Consider the following 14,698-nt stretch of genomic DNA (forward strand, 5'->3'; position numbering starts at 1 on the left):
TCGAGGCCCGCCCACCCCTCTTAGGAGACGTCGCCAGCCTCTTGCCTCTGCATGGTGCCAGCCTTGGTGTATATTTTCCCGCCATTTCCAGCTGTTCGTGAGGAGAACTGGATGATTTCGGTGAGATCCCAGGGCTTCTGAGATCATGGCGGCCAAGCGGGCAGGGAACGTAGCTAGAAAAGAACTACTGGTCGTGAGACTGCTAAATCGCCATTACCTCCAGAAGTCCGGCAAGTCTTGCCCTCGAAAGCCCTTAACTGCCCTTCTTATAAGGGGTTCCTGTGGACAACTCATTTGAGTAACACTGTTGTTGCTGCCCTTATTCAAAGCAGGGTGTATATATATATATAGTGGGACTTTTTCAGTAGTTTTTCAGACTCACCTGCTGTAGAAGTTAGTGTATTGTGAGCAATAAATCGAAATCTAAAACTCATGACTGTGTGTAATGCCTTTGCACTAATTATTCAGCAAGTCTTGATCGTGAATCTTGTGTTTTGTGACAAAAATGTTAAAGTGTGGTGCAAACTAGTCATCATTCTTTTAGCGAACCTCTCCATAAGCTACTTAAAGACTCTTTTTAAAGAAAACACTCGGATGGAGAAAAAAAATGTTACGTTCTGTTTGGGTTATTTTCCTAATGTAATTTTAAAGGAAATCAAATTAATAGATGATATATTCTTAAATAACATAGTCATGGAATGAAACATGTGAATTCATTATAGGTATGAACTAATTACAGCTTAATATGTTTCAGCTTATTTATTTTTTAAAATATGTTAAAACGTGTTTTTTAATATGTCAATTTTTTCCTTTAAAAATCCTTTTTATGTTTTTAAATGCTTTTTGATATGTCAATTTCTTCATTTAAAAATCTTACAAAGTCACATTTACATAATTATATATTTTACCAAGTGTATGGATGGAATTAGTATTGGCAGAAAATACAGGATGTATGGTTGCCATGTCTAACACAAAGGTTTATTTGATATGGTAGCCAGAGCTTGACACAGGAAGTAAGAAGACTCCAGTTCTAATCCTAGAGCTGACATTAACTAAAGATGGAACTTTGGAGAAGTCATTGAATTTCAGTGAAGGTGAGGTGTATCTTTGAAAAATGATGGGATTGGACAAGATGTTAAATGACTTTTGAAGCCCCTTCCAGATCTATGATTCTGAATGTCTGTAGAGTAGAAGGGAAAGTGTACAAGCTGAAGCAACATTATCATTCACTAAACATCTTTCCCTTAGATAAAATATGTACCGAGTGGCTAATATGAAATCCATTATTTGTCTACTATTTCCTCCTTGCTCCATCTCATGTATCACAGGAAAGAAATGGATGGTTCTTTTTTTTTAAGATTTTTTTTTCTGATTACAAATTAGTACATGAATTAATCCAGAAAACTTGGAAAACAAAACAAAACAAAAATGTAAAGGTCACGCACACACACACACACACACACACACTCATCTTACCATTCCAAAAAAAAAAAAAATCTCGGTGTTCCATTACTTTTCTAAATATATACGTATTTTTCCTTTTTTAAAAATGGTTTAACATGGCTTGCATTCTGATTTTTTCCACTTCGAAGGTATATGTACTTCCTTATGACCTACTGGAATCCCCACAATAATAGTGCCTACATCCCCAAAAGATAACAGAAGCTAAGTAAACATTGTTACATAGATTTTGGAACATCTGTAATTATATTATGCTCCCGGTTATTTTTCCTTTCTCTTTTTCTGTTCCAGAATGGATTGGTTTCACTGCAACCAATGTTTCCGAAAAGATGGAGACAATTTCTTTGTCACCAGCTGTGGCCATATTTTCTGTAAAAAGTGTGTGACCCTGGGTGAGTGACTTAACTGTTTTCAGATTCAGGCAAAAATGTTTTTAATCTAAAAATAATGATTAGCCATTTCTCTATGTGACTGGGGATGAAAATCACATATTGGGCCAAAGTTAGTGTGGATACAGTAGGAACATTGATTATGGAAATTTGAGGCACCCATTAATAAAGAATGATTTAGCAAATGGAATATCTAATACTTGAACACCAGAAGGTACTTGTCAGTGTTTTGAGGCCTGTGACAGGGAAAGCCACAAGGTATATATAAGAAATAGCTCAGAAGAGGGACTTAGGATAGGGTGCTTTGATCAGGGAAAGGTTTCATAGAAGAACTATTGCTTCAGTAGAGTTCTGAATAATAAACTGGAGTTGCCAAGTGGATAAGGCAGGGAGGATCATTCTAGTTTAAGAGAACAATATGTATAAAGGCATACCACATTAAACTCACAGTGCAGGGGGCTACACATCATTGGGATTGGTAGAGCATAGAGACTAAAGTGAGAAATGGTTGAGATGAGGCTAGAGAGGTGGGCAATGGCCAGATGTTGGAAAGGTCTATGTACAAAATTGAAGAGCCTCAACTTTATCCTGCAGGTGATAGAGAGCTGGGGAAGTTTCTTTGTTTTGTGTTTTGTATTTACTAGCTCACTCTGGCAATGATATGGAGGGAAGACTGGGAAAAACCTTTAGTCCTCAAGGGAAGAAGAGTGAGGTTACTAGCCTCTGGAGAAGGTGTTTTTCTTTATATGGATCTCGTGACCCTTTTAACTTATCTGCTAAAGTAACAAAACTGTTTACCATGGTAACAGCAGCTCACCTTGGAGAGGTTTGTCTTGGTGAAGCATATGTCATGTGATGTTTTCTCTTGATGTGGCATTTATCTTAATCAATAACCAGCACCACTACTAGAATTTTAACTTAAGAGAAAGATTAGGAATTTTAATTTTTACATGTTTCAGATTGGATTAATTAGAGAATGAGAGCAGAAGAGCTCTAAAGCAAGTTCTAGGAATATTAGCAAAGTGAGAATAAGGTAGGAATAATTGGGAAGTTTCTTGTAGTGTCTACAGTGTGCCTGCTATCGGGTAGATGGGGGAAAAAAAGAGCAACATACAGTTGAAACCATTGGTACTGTTGTGTTCTTCCTAGTACTCTCATAAGTGTACTCTAATACTCTTGCTGGGTGGTTAAAACTGCCCCCTCATCTGCAGGAGAAAACTGGAAATTCTTTTTTTTTTTTTTTTTAAGATTTTATTTATTTATTTGTCAGAGAGAGAGGGAGAGAGAGGGAGAGAGAGCGAGCACAGGCAGGCAGAATGGCAGGCAGAGGCAGAGGGAGAAGCAGGCTCCCTGCCGAGCAAGGAGCCCGATGTGGGACTTGATCCCAAGGTGGGACTTGATCCCACAACGCTGGGATCATGACCTGAGCTGAAGGCAGCTGCTTAACCAACTAAGCCACCCAGGCGTCCCAAAAACTGGAAATTCTTAAAGAGGAGTTGGGTAGGGATGCCTGGGTGGCTCAGTTAAGTGTCGGACTTTGGCTAAGGTTATAATCTCAGGGTCTTGGGATCAAGCCCCATGTTGGGCTCCCAGGTCAGTGGGAAGTCTGCTGGAAATTCTGTCTCCCTCTCTCTCTTCCTCTACCCCTCCCCTTACTCATGCATACTTTCTCTCTCAAAAATAGATAATAAACCTTTTTTTAAAAAAGAGGAGATGGGTAGAGCTACAGTGTGAAAGCCATACTTGTCATCAACATACAAGTTTGGAAATACTGATGTTAAGAACGGAGAGCTCAAGATGATGTCCTCTTATAGCACAAAAATATTCTAAATTCAGTAAAAAACTGTTTCTTGCTTGCCTACTTGACTGTTACCATGTATTTTAGGAAGATCCTACCTCTTGCCCATAAGAACCAAACATTTTTTCCCTTTCCCCCTAGAAAAATGTGCTGTTTGTGGAAGTGCTTGCAAGCATCTGGCTCTTTCTGATAATGTAAGTTTTTCTCCCCCTGCAACAAACCATCTTATCCCATTCCTGGTCTGTAAGAAGTAAGAAGTATGCAAGAAGTACAGTAAATGAGTGACTAAGCAGTGAAATTTTAAAAAAAGAAAAAAAGCAACAAAACTCACAGATAGCAATTGTGAAAAAAGGAGGGTGTAAACAACAGAAGAATTATCTGTGGCTGCTAATATAGAAGTATGAGTTAAGGAGGATTAGAACATAAAATCAACGTCTCCTAGGACAGTGATAAGCTTCTTCCTACTTAGCATAGTGAAATAACACAATGCTTTAGAAAGGGTGGTACATCCTTTGTCATATTTGTCAGTATCTTATTTCATTCCATTGTGGATATGCTCAGTGTTTGTCTTTCTCTCTCTTCATAGCTGAAACCTCAGGAGAAGATATATTTCAAAAGCCCTGTGGAGACAGCTTTGCAGTATTTTAGTCACATCTCTCAGGTATGAGAAACAAAAGTGAAGAAAATCAAATTCGCTAGGGAAATTCTAATTGCATCTTATTTTTTTAAAATCAGAGTCTCTTTGATTTATTTGTACACAATATTTTTGTATTTGTACACAATGGAGAGGATTGACTGTTCATTTACTTTCTTCCCTAAGGATACAAATCTCAACAGTTAACTTTTTTTTTTTTTAAAGATTTTATTTATTTATTTGACACAGAGAGAGAGATCACAAGTAGGCAGAGAGGCAGGCAGAGAGAGAGGGAGAAGCAGGCTCCCCGCTGAGCAGAGAGCCCCATGTGGGGCTCGATCCCAGGACCCTGAGATCATGACCTGAGCCAAAGGCAGAGGCTTAACCCACTGAGCCACCCAGGCGCCCCACAACAGTTAACTTTTTTAATGACCCCAGACCTGTGATAGACTGTAAAAACCACTATGTAGCTGATATCTTGCCTTATACTTCCTCATTCTATTAAGTAATTTCTTAGAATAAAGAAGGCTCTCGGGATACCTGGGTGGCTCAGTCGATTAAGTGTCTGACCTTTTCTTGATAATGAATGGCTCAGGTCATGATCTCAGAATTGTAAGATCAAACCTCACATCTGGTTCCACACTGGACGTGGAGCCTGTTTAAGATGCTCTCTCTTCCTTTCCTTACCCCCTCCCTTTCTCCCCCTTGAAAAAGAATAAAAAAGGTTCTAGGAGCTTTATCATCTTTCTGTGCAGACTAAAAATTGCTTTGGATATACAATACTGACCCTGTAGTCAGTGGATTTAATGGGCTAGCTCTCAAATTTTTGCTTAAAGACCTATGTTTGGATGAGATTTCTTAATTTCTATTCTCATTTTTAGTGATCTTTTTTAGTAATACATATATATTTAAATTTTTTCGTGTTTATAACTGGTTGCTTGAATTTCAGAAAATATTTTTCTTTCCTGATACATCATTATATTCGTATACCATTGACTTGGTCAAGAGCAATAGGAATATGGTAGGAAGTGGAGAGAAGACAGAATAACCATTTGAGAGTTCCCAAATTGTAAAAACTTTGGTTTTCCCCTTCCACTCTCCAGTTCTCTACTGAGAATATTTTATAGCCTAATAGGATTTCTGTCTTGGTGTATTTATTGGAAAATTTAATCACTGTTTTTTTCTTTTGTACTCTTACTTCTCATTCATATGAGCAATCCTTTCCTTAACATGAAGATTATCCTTTGTCATGCTCTGGCTGCAGATAGTAGATTTAATTTTCGCTGGTGTCTCACCCCTCAATCCTAATTCTGGAAATAGAAGAAGAGTAATTAAAGCTTTCACTGCATTCAGCTTTTAGTTGCTTGGGTGAGCCATCATATTTGAGATACTATTTAACATTGTGGGGAGATAAAATCTAGCTGAGACTCAAGGAGAAATGTAAACAAGGTCACATGAGAAAGAGCAGACTTTTGGTTAATAACTAAACTCAGGACTAGCTAATGATCAGTAGAGAAATTATATGTAGTCTGAATTCTAACCTACCTAATCAAGGGACCAATTACACACGGTCAAGTAATCAAGATAAAATAAATGGAAAGGGTCAGTTAATCATCACTTTAGTGAAGGACCAGTTTGGTGAAGTCAGCAATGCCTGAAAATGTGTTTTCCTAGTCTGTGAAGTTGAAAAACTGATCCAAATAATATCTAGATTGCCTCATTCAGGCCTTGGCTCAAATTTTTCTTTCTCAGTCAAACCTTTACTGACTCTCATATATCAAATGGTAGCCCCAGCACTGTTTGCTGCTTACCGTGCTTTATTTTTCATCATAGCTCTTATCTCTAACGTTGCATACTTATTTATTGTCTGAATCCAACACTGGAATGTAGGCTCCATAAATTCAGAGATTTGGTAGGTTTTTGTTGTTGTTGTATACCAAGCCCTTTGGATAGCTCTTAATATGTAGTAGACACTAAAAAATTGTTAAATGAATGAATGGTATATTGATCTATATATCCACTTGTGTTTTAATCATCCCAGATCTCTTGAAACAACCTGCCAAGGGTATTTTTTTGCTGTACTACTCTATGGCCAATAGTTAAAACTTTCTGTTTAGAAATCTTTACTCATCTCTAGATAAAACTAAATATATTTGGGGATTGGAGAGCCTCCTATAAACCTGTGAGCTTTCTTCTAATCCTAGGTCATAGATTATCCATTACTAGCCATTATCCATTACTAGTTATCCTTCAAGTGCATGCCAGTAATTGTTCCTTCTTTGGTAAAGCTTTCCCTGATTCCTATAGGCAGATTTTTGCACTGCCCTTTGTAATATAACACCTTACTCTTACCTCTGCAAAGGTGTTTTAATTTATTTGTTCTTATGTCTCTCTCACTTAACCAAAAGTTTTGAAAGACAGATAAAAACTTTGTATTGCCCAATGGCAAATGAGGTACCTAACACAAATGAAGTGAATAAGAAATGTTTGTTAGGGGCACCTGGGTGGCTCAGTGGGTTAAAGCCTCTGCCTTTGGCTTAGGTCATGATCCCAGGGTCCTGGGATCGAGCCCCGCATCGGGCTCTCTGCTCAGCGGGGAGCCTGCTTCCTCCTCTCTCTCTCTGCCTGTCTCTCTGCCTACTTGTAATCTCTGTCAAATAAAATAAATAAAATCTTTAAAAAAAAATGTTTGTAAAATGAATGAGTGCACATTAAGCCTGGGAGGGAGGTGGAAATGATTCAAAGTAAGGTCAGAGAGGCTTGAGCCAATATATAGGGACTTGTAGGCCATGGTAAGGAATTTAGATTTTTTTCTAAGTGGCAGTGAACACCATTGAAGGGTTTTAAGCACAGAATGGCATTACCTGATATATACTTTTTTAAAAAGATTTTATTTATTTATTTGACAGAGAGAGACACAGCGAGAGAGGGAATACAAGCAGGAGGAGTGGGAGAGGGAGAAGTAGGCCTCCCGGCGAGCAGGGAACCCGATATAGGGCTCGATCCCAGGACTCCGGATCACGACCCGAGCCAAAGGCAGAGGCCCAACCACTGAGCCACCCAGGTGCCCATCTGATATATACTTTTAAAAGAGAATCTGGCTGCTGAGTGGAGACTAGACCATAGAGAAGTTAAGAGTAGAAGCAGGGAGGGGTGCCTGGGTGGCTCAGTGGGTTAAAGCCTCTGCCTTCAGCCTGGGTCATGATCCCGGGGTCCTGGGATCGGGCCCCGCTTCGGGCTCTCTGTTCAGCGGGGAGCCTGCTTCCTCCTCTCTCTCTGCCTGCCTCTCTGCCTACTTGAAAAAAAAAAAAAAGAGTAGAAGCAGGGAGACCACGTAAGAGGCTGTGGGAGAGATCTAAGTAAGACTTCTTGAGCTAAAATGGTAGCAATAGAAATGGGGAGGGGTAATCAAATCTTAGATGTTTTCTAGGAAGAACTGATAGAACCATTGTAGATTTGGATGTGGGAAATAAGAAAAAGAGAGGAATCAAAGAAGACATCTGGGTTTTTGTCTTGAGCAAAATAAGACAAATATGTGGGATGATTATACTCTTCACCAAGGCTGAGAAGACCATTTGAAGAAAAATACCATTTTGGACATATTAGGGCATAGATGATTGTTAGAACTCCAGGAGGAGAAATCACGAAGGCAGATAGATTTACTATTCTGAAGCTCAGGACATAGGTCAAGGATAAGATATAAATATGGAACTCATTATGGTATAGATAGTTTTTTTAAAAGACTTTATTTATTTTTTAGAATTTTTTTTAAGATTTTATTAATTTATTTGACAGACAGATATCACAAGTAGGCAGAGAGGCAGGCAGAGAGAGAGGAAGAAGCAGGCTCCCCACTGAGCAGAGAGACCATGCGTGTGGGGCTTGATCCCAGGACCCTGAGATCATGACCTAAGCCGAAGGCAGAGGCTTTAACCCACTGAGCCACCTAGGTGCCCCAAGACTTTATTTATTTATTTGACAGAGATCACAAGTAGGCAGAGAGGCAGGCAGAGAGAGAAAGGGAAGCAGGCTCCCTGCTGAACAGAGAGCCCGATGCCGGGCTTGATCCCAGGATTCTGGGATCATGACCTGAGCCAAAGGCAGAGGCTTTAACCCACTGAGCTACCCAGGCGCCCCACAAGCATAATATTTCTAAGGTTCATCCATGTTGTAGCATGTATTAAGACCTCATTAGTACTTCACTCCTTTTTATGACCAAATAATATTGCCTTGTATAGGTGGGTATACTTATCACATATTTATTCACCAATTGAGAGATATTTGGGTTATTTCTGCTTTTTGGCTATTCTGAACAGTTCTGCTGTTAACATTTGTGTACATGTTTTTGTGTGGCATATATTTTCATTTCTTTTGGATCCTTATGTAGGAATTGAACTACTGGGTTAAGTGGTATCTCTATGTTTAAATTTTTGAGAAAATGCCAGACTGTTTTCTCAAATGCCTGCAATATTTTACATTTTTACCGCAATGTATGAGGGTTTTGATTTCTCCATTTCCTCACCAACTCTTGTTTTTATCTTTTTTATTGTAACCATCCTAATGGTGTGAAGTAGTGTCTCATTGTGGTTTTGATTTTAATTTCTCTGATGACAAATGATGTTGAGCATCTTTTCATATTCTTTTTTTTTTTAAAGATTTTATTTATTTATCAGAGAGAGAGGGAGAGAGCGAGCATAGGCAGACACAGTGGCAGGCAGAGGCAGAGGGAGAAGCAGGCTCCCCGCCGAGCAAGGAGCCTGATGTGGGACTCGATCCCAGCACGCTGGGATCATGACCTGAGCCGAAGGCAGCTGCTTAACCAACTGAGCCACCCAGGCGTCCCAAGCTCATGGCCAATCTTCCTTTATCTGTACTTCCATACACCCCATCCAGACCATTTTGAAGCCATAACCAGATATGTTATGATTTTATTTTTTTTTAAGATTTTATTTATTTATTTGACAGAGATCACAAGTAGGCAGAGAGGGAGGTGGGGGGTGGGGTGGAAAGCAGGCTCCTCACTGAGCAGAGAACCAGATGTGGGGCTCGATCCCAGAACCCTGGGATCCTGACCTGAGCTGAAGTCAGAGGCTTTAACCCACTGAGCCACCCAGGCACCCCTATGTTAAGATTTTAATCTGGTAGCAATTCAGAATGTGTCTCTAAAAGATGGGGACTCTTTTCTTAAATATAACCATGTTGTACTAAAATAACAATCCCCTAATCTTATCCAGTAATCAGTTAGCGTTCACAATTCTGTAGCTGTTTCATAATTATTTAAAAATTTTGTTTGAATTGGGTTTTGTAAGGTCCATATAGTTCAGTTGGTTGTTAATGTCTCTTTAGTTTCTATTGAACTATAAGTTTCCACTCATTTATTTTTTTATTATTTAAAAAAATATTTATTTTTGTATTTTATAGAGATAAAAAGAGTGTATGTGCACTGGGGGAGGGGCAGAGGGAGAGGGAGAATTTCAAGTAGACAGCAGACTCCCCGCTAAGCATGGAGCCAGACTTAGGGCTCCATCTGAGGACCTTGAGATCATGACCTGAGTTGAAATCGGGAGTCAGATGCTTAACCCACTAAGCCACTTTTTTTTGTCCCTCTTTTTTTATTGTTATTGAAGAAAATGGTCTTTTGTGCTATAGAGTTGTTCCCTGAGTGGGTTTTGTTCATTGTACCCTTGTGGAGTCATTTAATAATGCTTGTCTGTGCTCTGTATTTCCTTAATCAGATTATTTGGTTGGGGGTGGGTGGGAGGCAAGCCTACTTTATAGCAGTGTTGTGCTCTGCCAAGAGGTACATAATAGTCTTCCATCTCTTATTTTGTGTGAGGGTAGCAAATGATGAACTTTACATAGATCCGTTGATTTTAGGAGCTGCAAAATGCTCATATTTAATTCTATCATTCCTATCTCATTTTTAAAAAAGATTTTGTTTATTAATTTGACAGAGATAGCAAGAGAGGGAACACAAGCAAGGGGAATGGGAGAGGGAGAAGCAGAGAGCCCACCAAGCAGAGAGCCCGATGTGGGACTTGATCTCATGACCCTGGAACCATGACCTGAGCCAAAGGCAGACGCTTAATGACTGAGCCACCCAGGCGCCCTCTATCTCATTTTTTTAGGTGGAATACTTCTATAAAGAGAAACTTCCTTTTCTCAACTATATGATTACCTTGAGATATAATTTAAAATACTAAAACCTTTAGATACTGTGAAATGAGGGAGTCAGTTTCATAAAAGATAGATAAGACAAAAAAAAAAAAAAAAAGACAAACCGGTAAGTTTTGAGAGTCAAAGTAGATAATGAGTTTACCAATACCTTTGAAGTAAATTAAGTTAGGATCAGGCGTATTTCACTGATGTTTGGGATACTGTCCCTTGGCTAAACATCACATCAATCTGTAACATGTATTGCTCCCCAACCCCTTGCCACTTTAAGTAACTCCTGGGATTCTGAGTGGGGTTTTCTGCAGCTGCACTGTTCAGATTTTTTTTTAAATGATCATGTTTTATTTTTATGAAAATAACCACTTTTTTAAAATACTAAAGAAGACTATAATGAAATCTTATGTAAACAGAATTAGTTGAGTTTGCTTTTGATTGGAGAAAGGCTAGAGGCTATGTAAACTTTCTCTTTTTTTTAAGCAAGGTCTTTTTTTTTTTTTTTTTTTAAGATTTTATTTATTTATTTGATAGAGACACAATGAGAGAGGGAACACAAGCAAGGGGAGTGGGAGGGAGAGAAGCAGACTCCCTGCTGAGCAGGGAGCCTCTTGCAGGGCTCAATTCCAGACCCAGGGATCGTGACCTGAGTTGAAGGCAGAGGCTTAATGACTTAGCCACCCAGGTGCCTTGAGGCTATATAAACTTTCAAGACCAATTCTGTAGTAAGGTGGCAAAAGCAACTTGCAAATTAGGTGTGAACAGAAAGTTTTTGACAAAAGTACCAAGATCTAAGGAAGGACCTTAGACAAAAGGTTTATAGTCTGAGTAGGGAGGAAGCAGATGAGACATAAATACTGCTGTGTATTCAAAAGTAGAACCTGACAAAGCTAAAACACTTTCTAAATATTAACTTTTGCTCTGATTCAGTAATCCCCCGAAAGGCACATCAGTATATCAAATGGTAAAACAAAGCAAAAGATAAAATTATTTGCCCATGCCCAGAAATAAAATTCAGGAATAGGTAATCTCCTTCTGTGCTTTTTTGCCCTTTACTGTAGCAGCATAAACAGCCTGTAAGTGCCCCTGTATGAGTATCTCAGGGAAAGTAAATCGGTTACCAGTGCTCTGTAATAGCTAGGAATGTGGAAGTTGAGTCCAGACAGATAGTAGACAGGTTAGAACAAGTTCTAAGCTTGAAGAAGTTTTTTGATATCACTCTTCTTGCTCAAGATGAAAGATTATGTTTTTAAAGGGCCATTCTACCATGCCAGAATATTCTCAATAAGATATTAAGAAGTTGGGGCTCTCAGGGGGCTCAGTTGTTAAGTGTCTGCCTTCAGCTGAGGTCATCATCCCAGGGTCCTGGGACTGAGCCCTGAATCCGGCTTCCTGCTCAGTGGGAAGCCTGCTTCTCCCTCTCCCACTCCTCCACTTGTGTTCCCTCTCTCGCTGTCCTTCTCTTTGTCAAATAAATAAATAAAATCCTTTTTAAAAAAGATATTAAAGGGGCACCTGGATGGCTCAGTGGGTTAAAGCCTCTGCCTTCCGCCCTGGTCATGATCCTAGGGTCCTGGGATCGAGCCCCACATCAGGCTCTCTGCTTGGCAGGGAGCCTGCTTCCCTTCCCCTCTCTCTCTGCCTGCCTCTCTGCCTTCTTGTGATCTCTGTCTGTCAAATAAATAAATAAAATCTTTTTTTTTAAAATTCTCCCTCTAAAAAAAATATTAAAAAGTCATTGTCCTGGAAATGAGAAACTTTGGCTTTCCCTAATGCCAAATCCTCTAGTTTTGGGGAGTCGTGAATTAGGCCAGATCCTCCAGAAAAAAGTGATCAGTGTTAAAGGATGAATTGATTGATGGATTTCCTTTTGTTACCAGAAGTAAGAGGAAAAGAATTATGGAAGTGTATGTCAAAGATCTATTTTTTGGGGTACCTGGGTGACTCAGTGGGTTAAAGCCTCTGCCTTCGGCTCAGGTCATGGTCTCAGGGTCCTGCATTGGGCGCTCTGTTCGGCAGGGAGCCTGCTTCCCCATCTTTCTCTGCCTGCCTCTCTGCCTACTTGTGATCTCTCTCTCTCTGTCAAATAAATAAATAAAATCTTAAAAAAAAAAAAAAAAAAGAAGATCTGTTTTTCCCTGTTAGGTGTGGAGTTTCCAGAAGAAACAAATAGATCTCCTCATCGCCTTCTACAAGCATAGAATTACAAAGTTAGAAGCAGCCATGCAGGAGGCACAGCAGATGGTGACCAGGCAGGAAAAGTAAGTGACAAATTAAATCACCAGAGAGCTTTTTTTCTTTCAGAGGAGCTGTAGTGCTTATTTCCTTATGGTTGCAAAGCCTGAACATTGCTACATGTGTTTATGTTTGTCTTGGGCAAATCAGGTACAGAATTTTTGGTTCCCTTAATCCCCATTTTGTTTTTCTCTTTCTTCCCTATAGGGGCCCTCCTCACTTTATAGCTTTCCTCTTGTACTTCCCCGACAAAAACTGCTTCTTTGGAGAAATAAAGCTTAGCTTTTCAGTGATAAAGATGAGAGATAGCATTTAAAATGTTGCCTCAGGAAGGCATATTTTGGAAATCTTAAGCCAAAAGATGGAATCCTTGAAGGACGTTTTCAGACAGCAGGAGACCATGGGTATGTGTGGAACTATATGGAAACTCCTCTGAAATCATACCCAGTGACTACTGATTTTGTCCTCCTGATTCTCCCGGTCATCAGACTCTGCCTCTGCCTCTGTCTCCTGAATCCCTAGATCTCTGACAGAAATACCTTGTATAGTGGCAAGCATCTCTCTGTAAGCATTAACTAGATGTCAATAATAATAAACATCAGGGTTTGTATCCCACTAACCTACTGGAGATGATTATTTCTATCTTTTGCCCAGAGAGCTGTCAGTCTTAAAGAAGGAAAATGGAGAGCTGAAGAAATGTCTTGCCATTCTAAAGGTGAATGGATTCCTTAATTCCTTACTATTATTTCCTTACTAATGAATTCCTTACTATTATTTTCTCTCCTACTTTTCTCATCTAGCCGACTAGATGCTGTCTAGAACAATGCTGCCTAACCTTTTCCACATCATGGCATAAATAACTGATCATATTTATACAACAAGTGCATGGTAGTAAATGGTCGAGGCCACAGAAGACCTAGGAGGACTGGAAGGATCAATATGTAGCACACTGGTAACCCATTCTCAAACATCATTAAGTCATGACATACCATTTGGGAAACTCTTTTATTGAAGAGACATCTGTTGTAACTTAAAAGTTTCTCTTCAAGAATCCCAAGGCACCTCAGGACTCTTCCTCTTCCTCCAATCCAACTCTATTTCCCAGAGGTTTCTTTCTTTACCTAAGAATGTTCTTTGTATTTGTATGATTTTCCTCTTGATCTTACTGCTGTAACTATTCTATTATCCTGTCATTTTCCTTTCTATCCCCCATAGACTCTCCATCTTTTCCCACACAAATCAGTCTTTGGGATTCCCAGTGTGTTTTTATGAAAAGGAACTAAAATTTTATTCCGTCAAAGCTAATAATTTCCTAGGGAAACATGGCTATTTTTTTTCTCCTACTGTAAGTCTTAGTAACCACAGCTAGAGGACATTGCAGCTTAGTTATCTAGCAAGTAACATTCATTGATTAGAACCCTAATCCTAGCTGCAGCTTCCTTCACTCCCATTTTTTTTCACCTACAGGAATCTCCAAATTGGTACCAAGGAAGCAGGTCAGTTTTATCAGGCCCCATACTAGCCCTGATTGAAAATTGCTGTTCTTTCTTGACTCTTGGCTGCAACACCTGTGTGGGATCAAAGGTGGAGGAGATGGTTGGTAAATTTATCTTCACTTCCCCAGTTAACTCACTGAGAAGTGCTGATGTGAAATATTGAATGTAATGCTCCCTCATGAAATCCTACTCCTCCTTCAAAATTCAACTCACATGTCATTTCCTCTGTCAAGACTTCCAATAGGAGGGGTTTGATATTCTGTTATTCATTAATTGGACAAATATTAAGTCCCTGTTGTTTATCAGATACCATGCCATGTGCTGGGTGTACATCACCCGTTAGTCTGTACCCTGCCAACTATTAAATGTTTTTTACCTCAGCCCTGTATTGATGGGTTGAGAGACATGGCTCCTGCACTCACAGAAGTTACAGTCCAGTGTTCTTTCATGCTTCTGTATTTCTGATATACCCACCATAACGCTTAGCATTGCTTTTATTTGTTTTTGTCTCTCCCAC

General features: G+C 39.4%; 1 protein-coding gene across 3 annotated transcripts in view; it reads left to right on the forward strand.

The window, feature by feature from the left end:
- RNF212B (ring finger protein 212B) overlaps window positions 1-14,698 on the forward strand; it is a 24,054-nt gene continuing 9,356 nt past the window's right edge. The window contains exons 1-8 of one of the 3 annotated variants that reach the window (XM_032343836.1): window positions 1-120; window positions 1,753-1,853; window positions 2,495-2,557; window positions 3,790-3,842; window positions 4,235-4,309; window positions 12,596-12,711; window positions 13,340-13,400; window positions 14,153-14,281. In XM_032343836.1, coding sequence (XP_032199727.1) covers window positions 1,754-1,853; window positions 2,495-2,557; window positions 3,790-3,842; window positions 4,235-4,309; window positions 12,596-12,711; window positions 13,340-13,400; window positions 14,153-14,281 — 597 coding nt within the window. In that variant the 5' untranslated portion in view covers window positions 1-120; window position 1,753. The remainder of the gene's footprint in view (window positions 121-1,752; window positions 1,854-2,494; window positions 2,558-3,789; window positions 3,843-4,234; window positions 4,310-12,595; window positions 12,712-13,339; window positions 13,401-14,152; window positions 14,282-14,698) is intronic. The other 2 variants (XM_032343837.1, XM_032343838.1) reach the window with 2 other exon arrangements.

This window comes from Mustela erminea, chromosome 5 (assembly GCF_009829155.1).
Source record: "Mustela erminea isolate mMusErm1 chromosome 5, mMusErm1.Pri, whole genome shotgun sequence".
NCBI classification, from domain to species: Eukaryota; Metazoa; Chordata; class Mammalia; order Carnivora; family Mustelidae; genus Mustela; species Mustela erminea.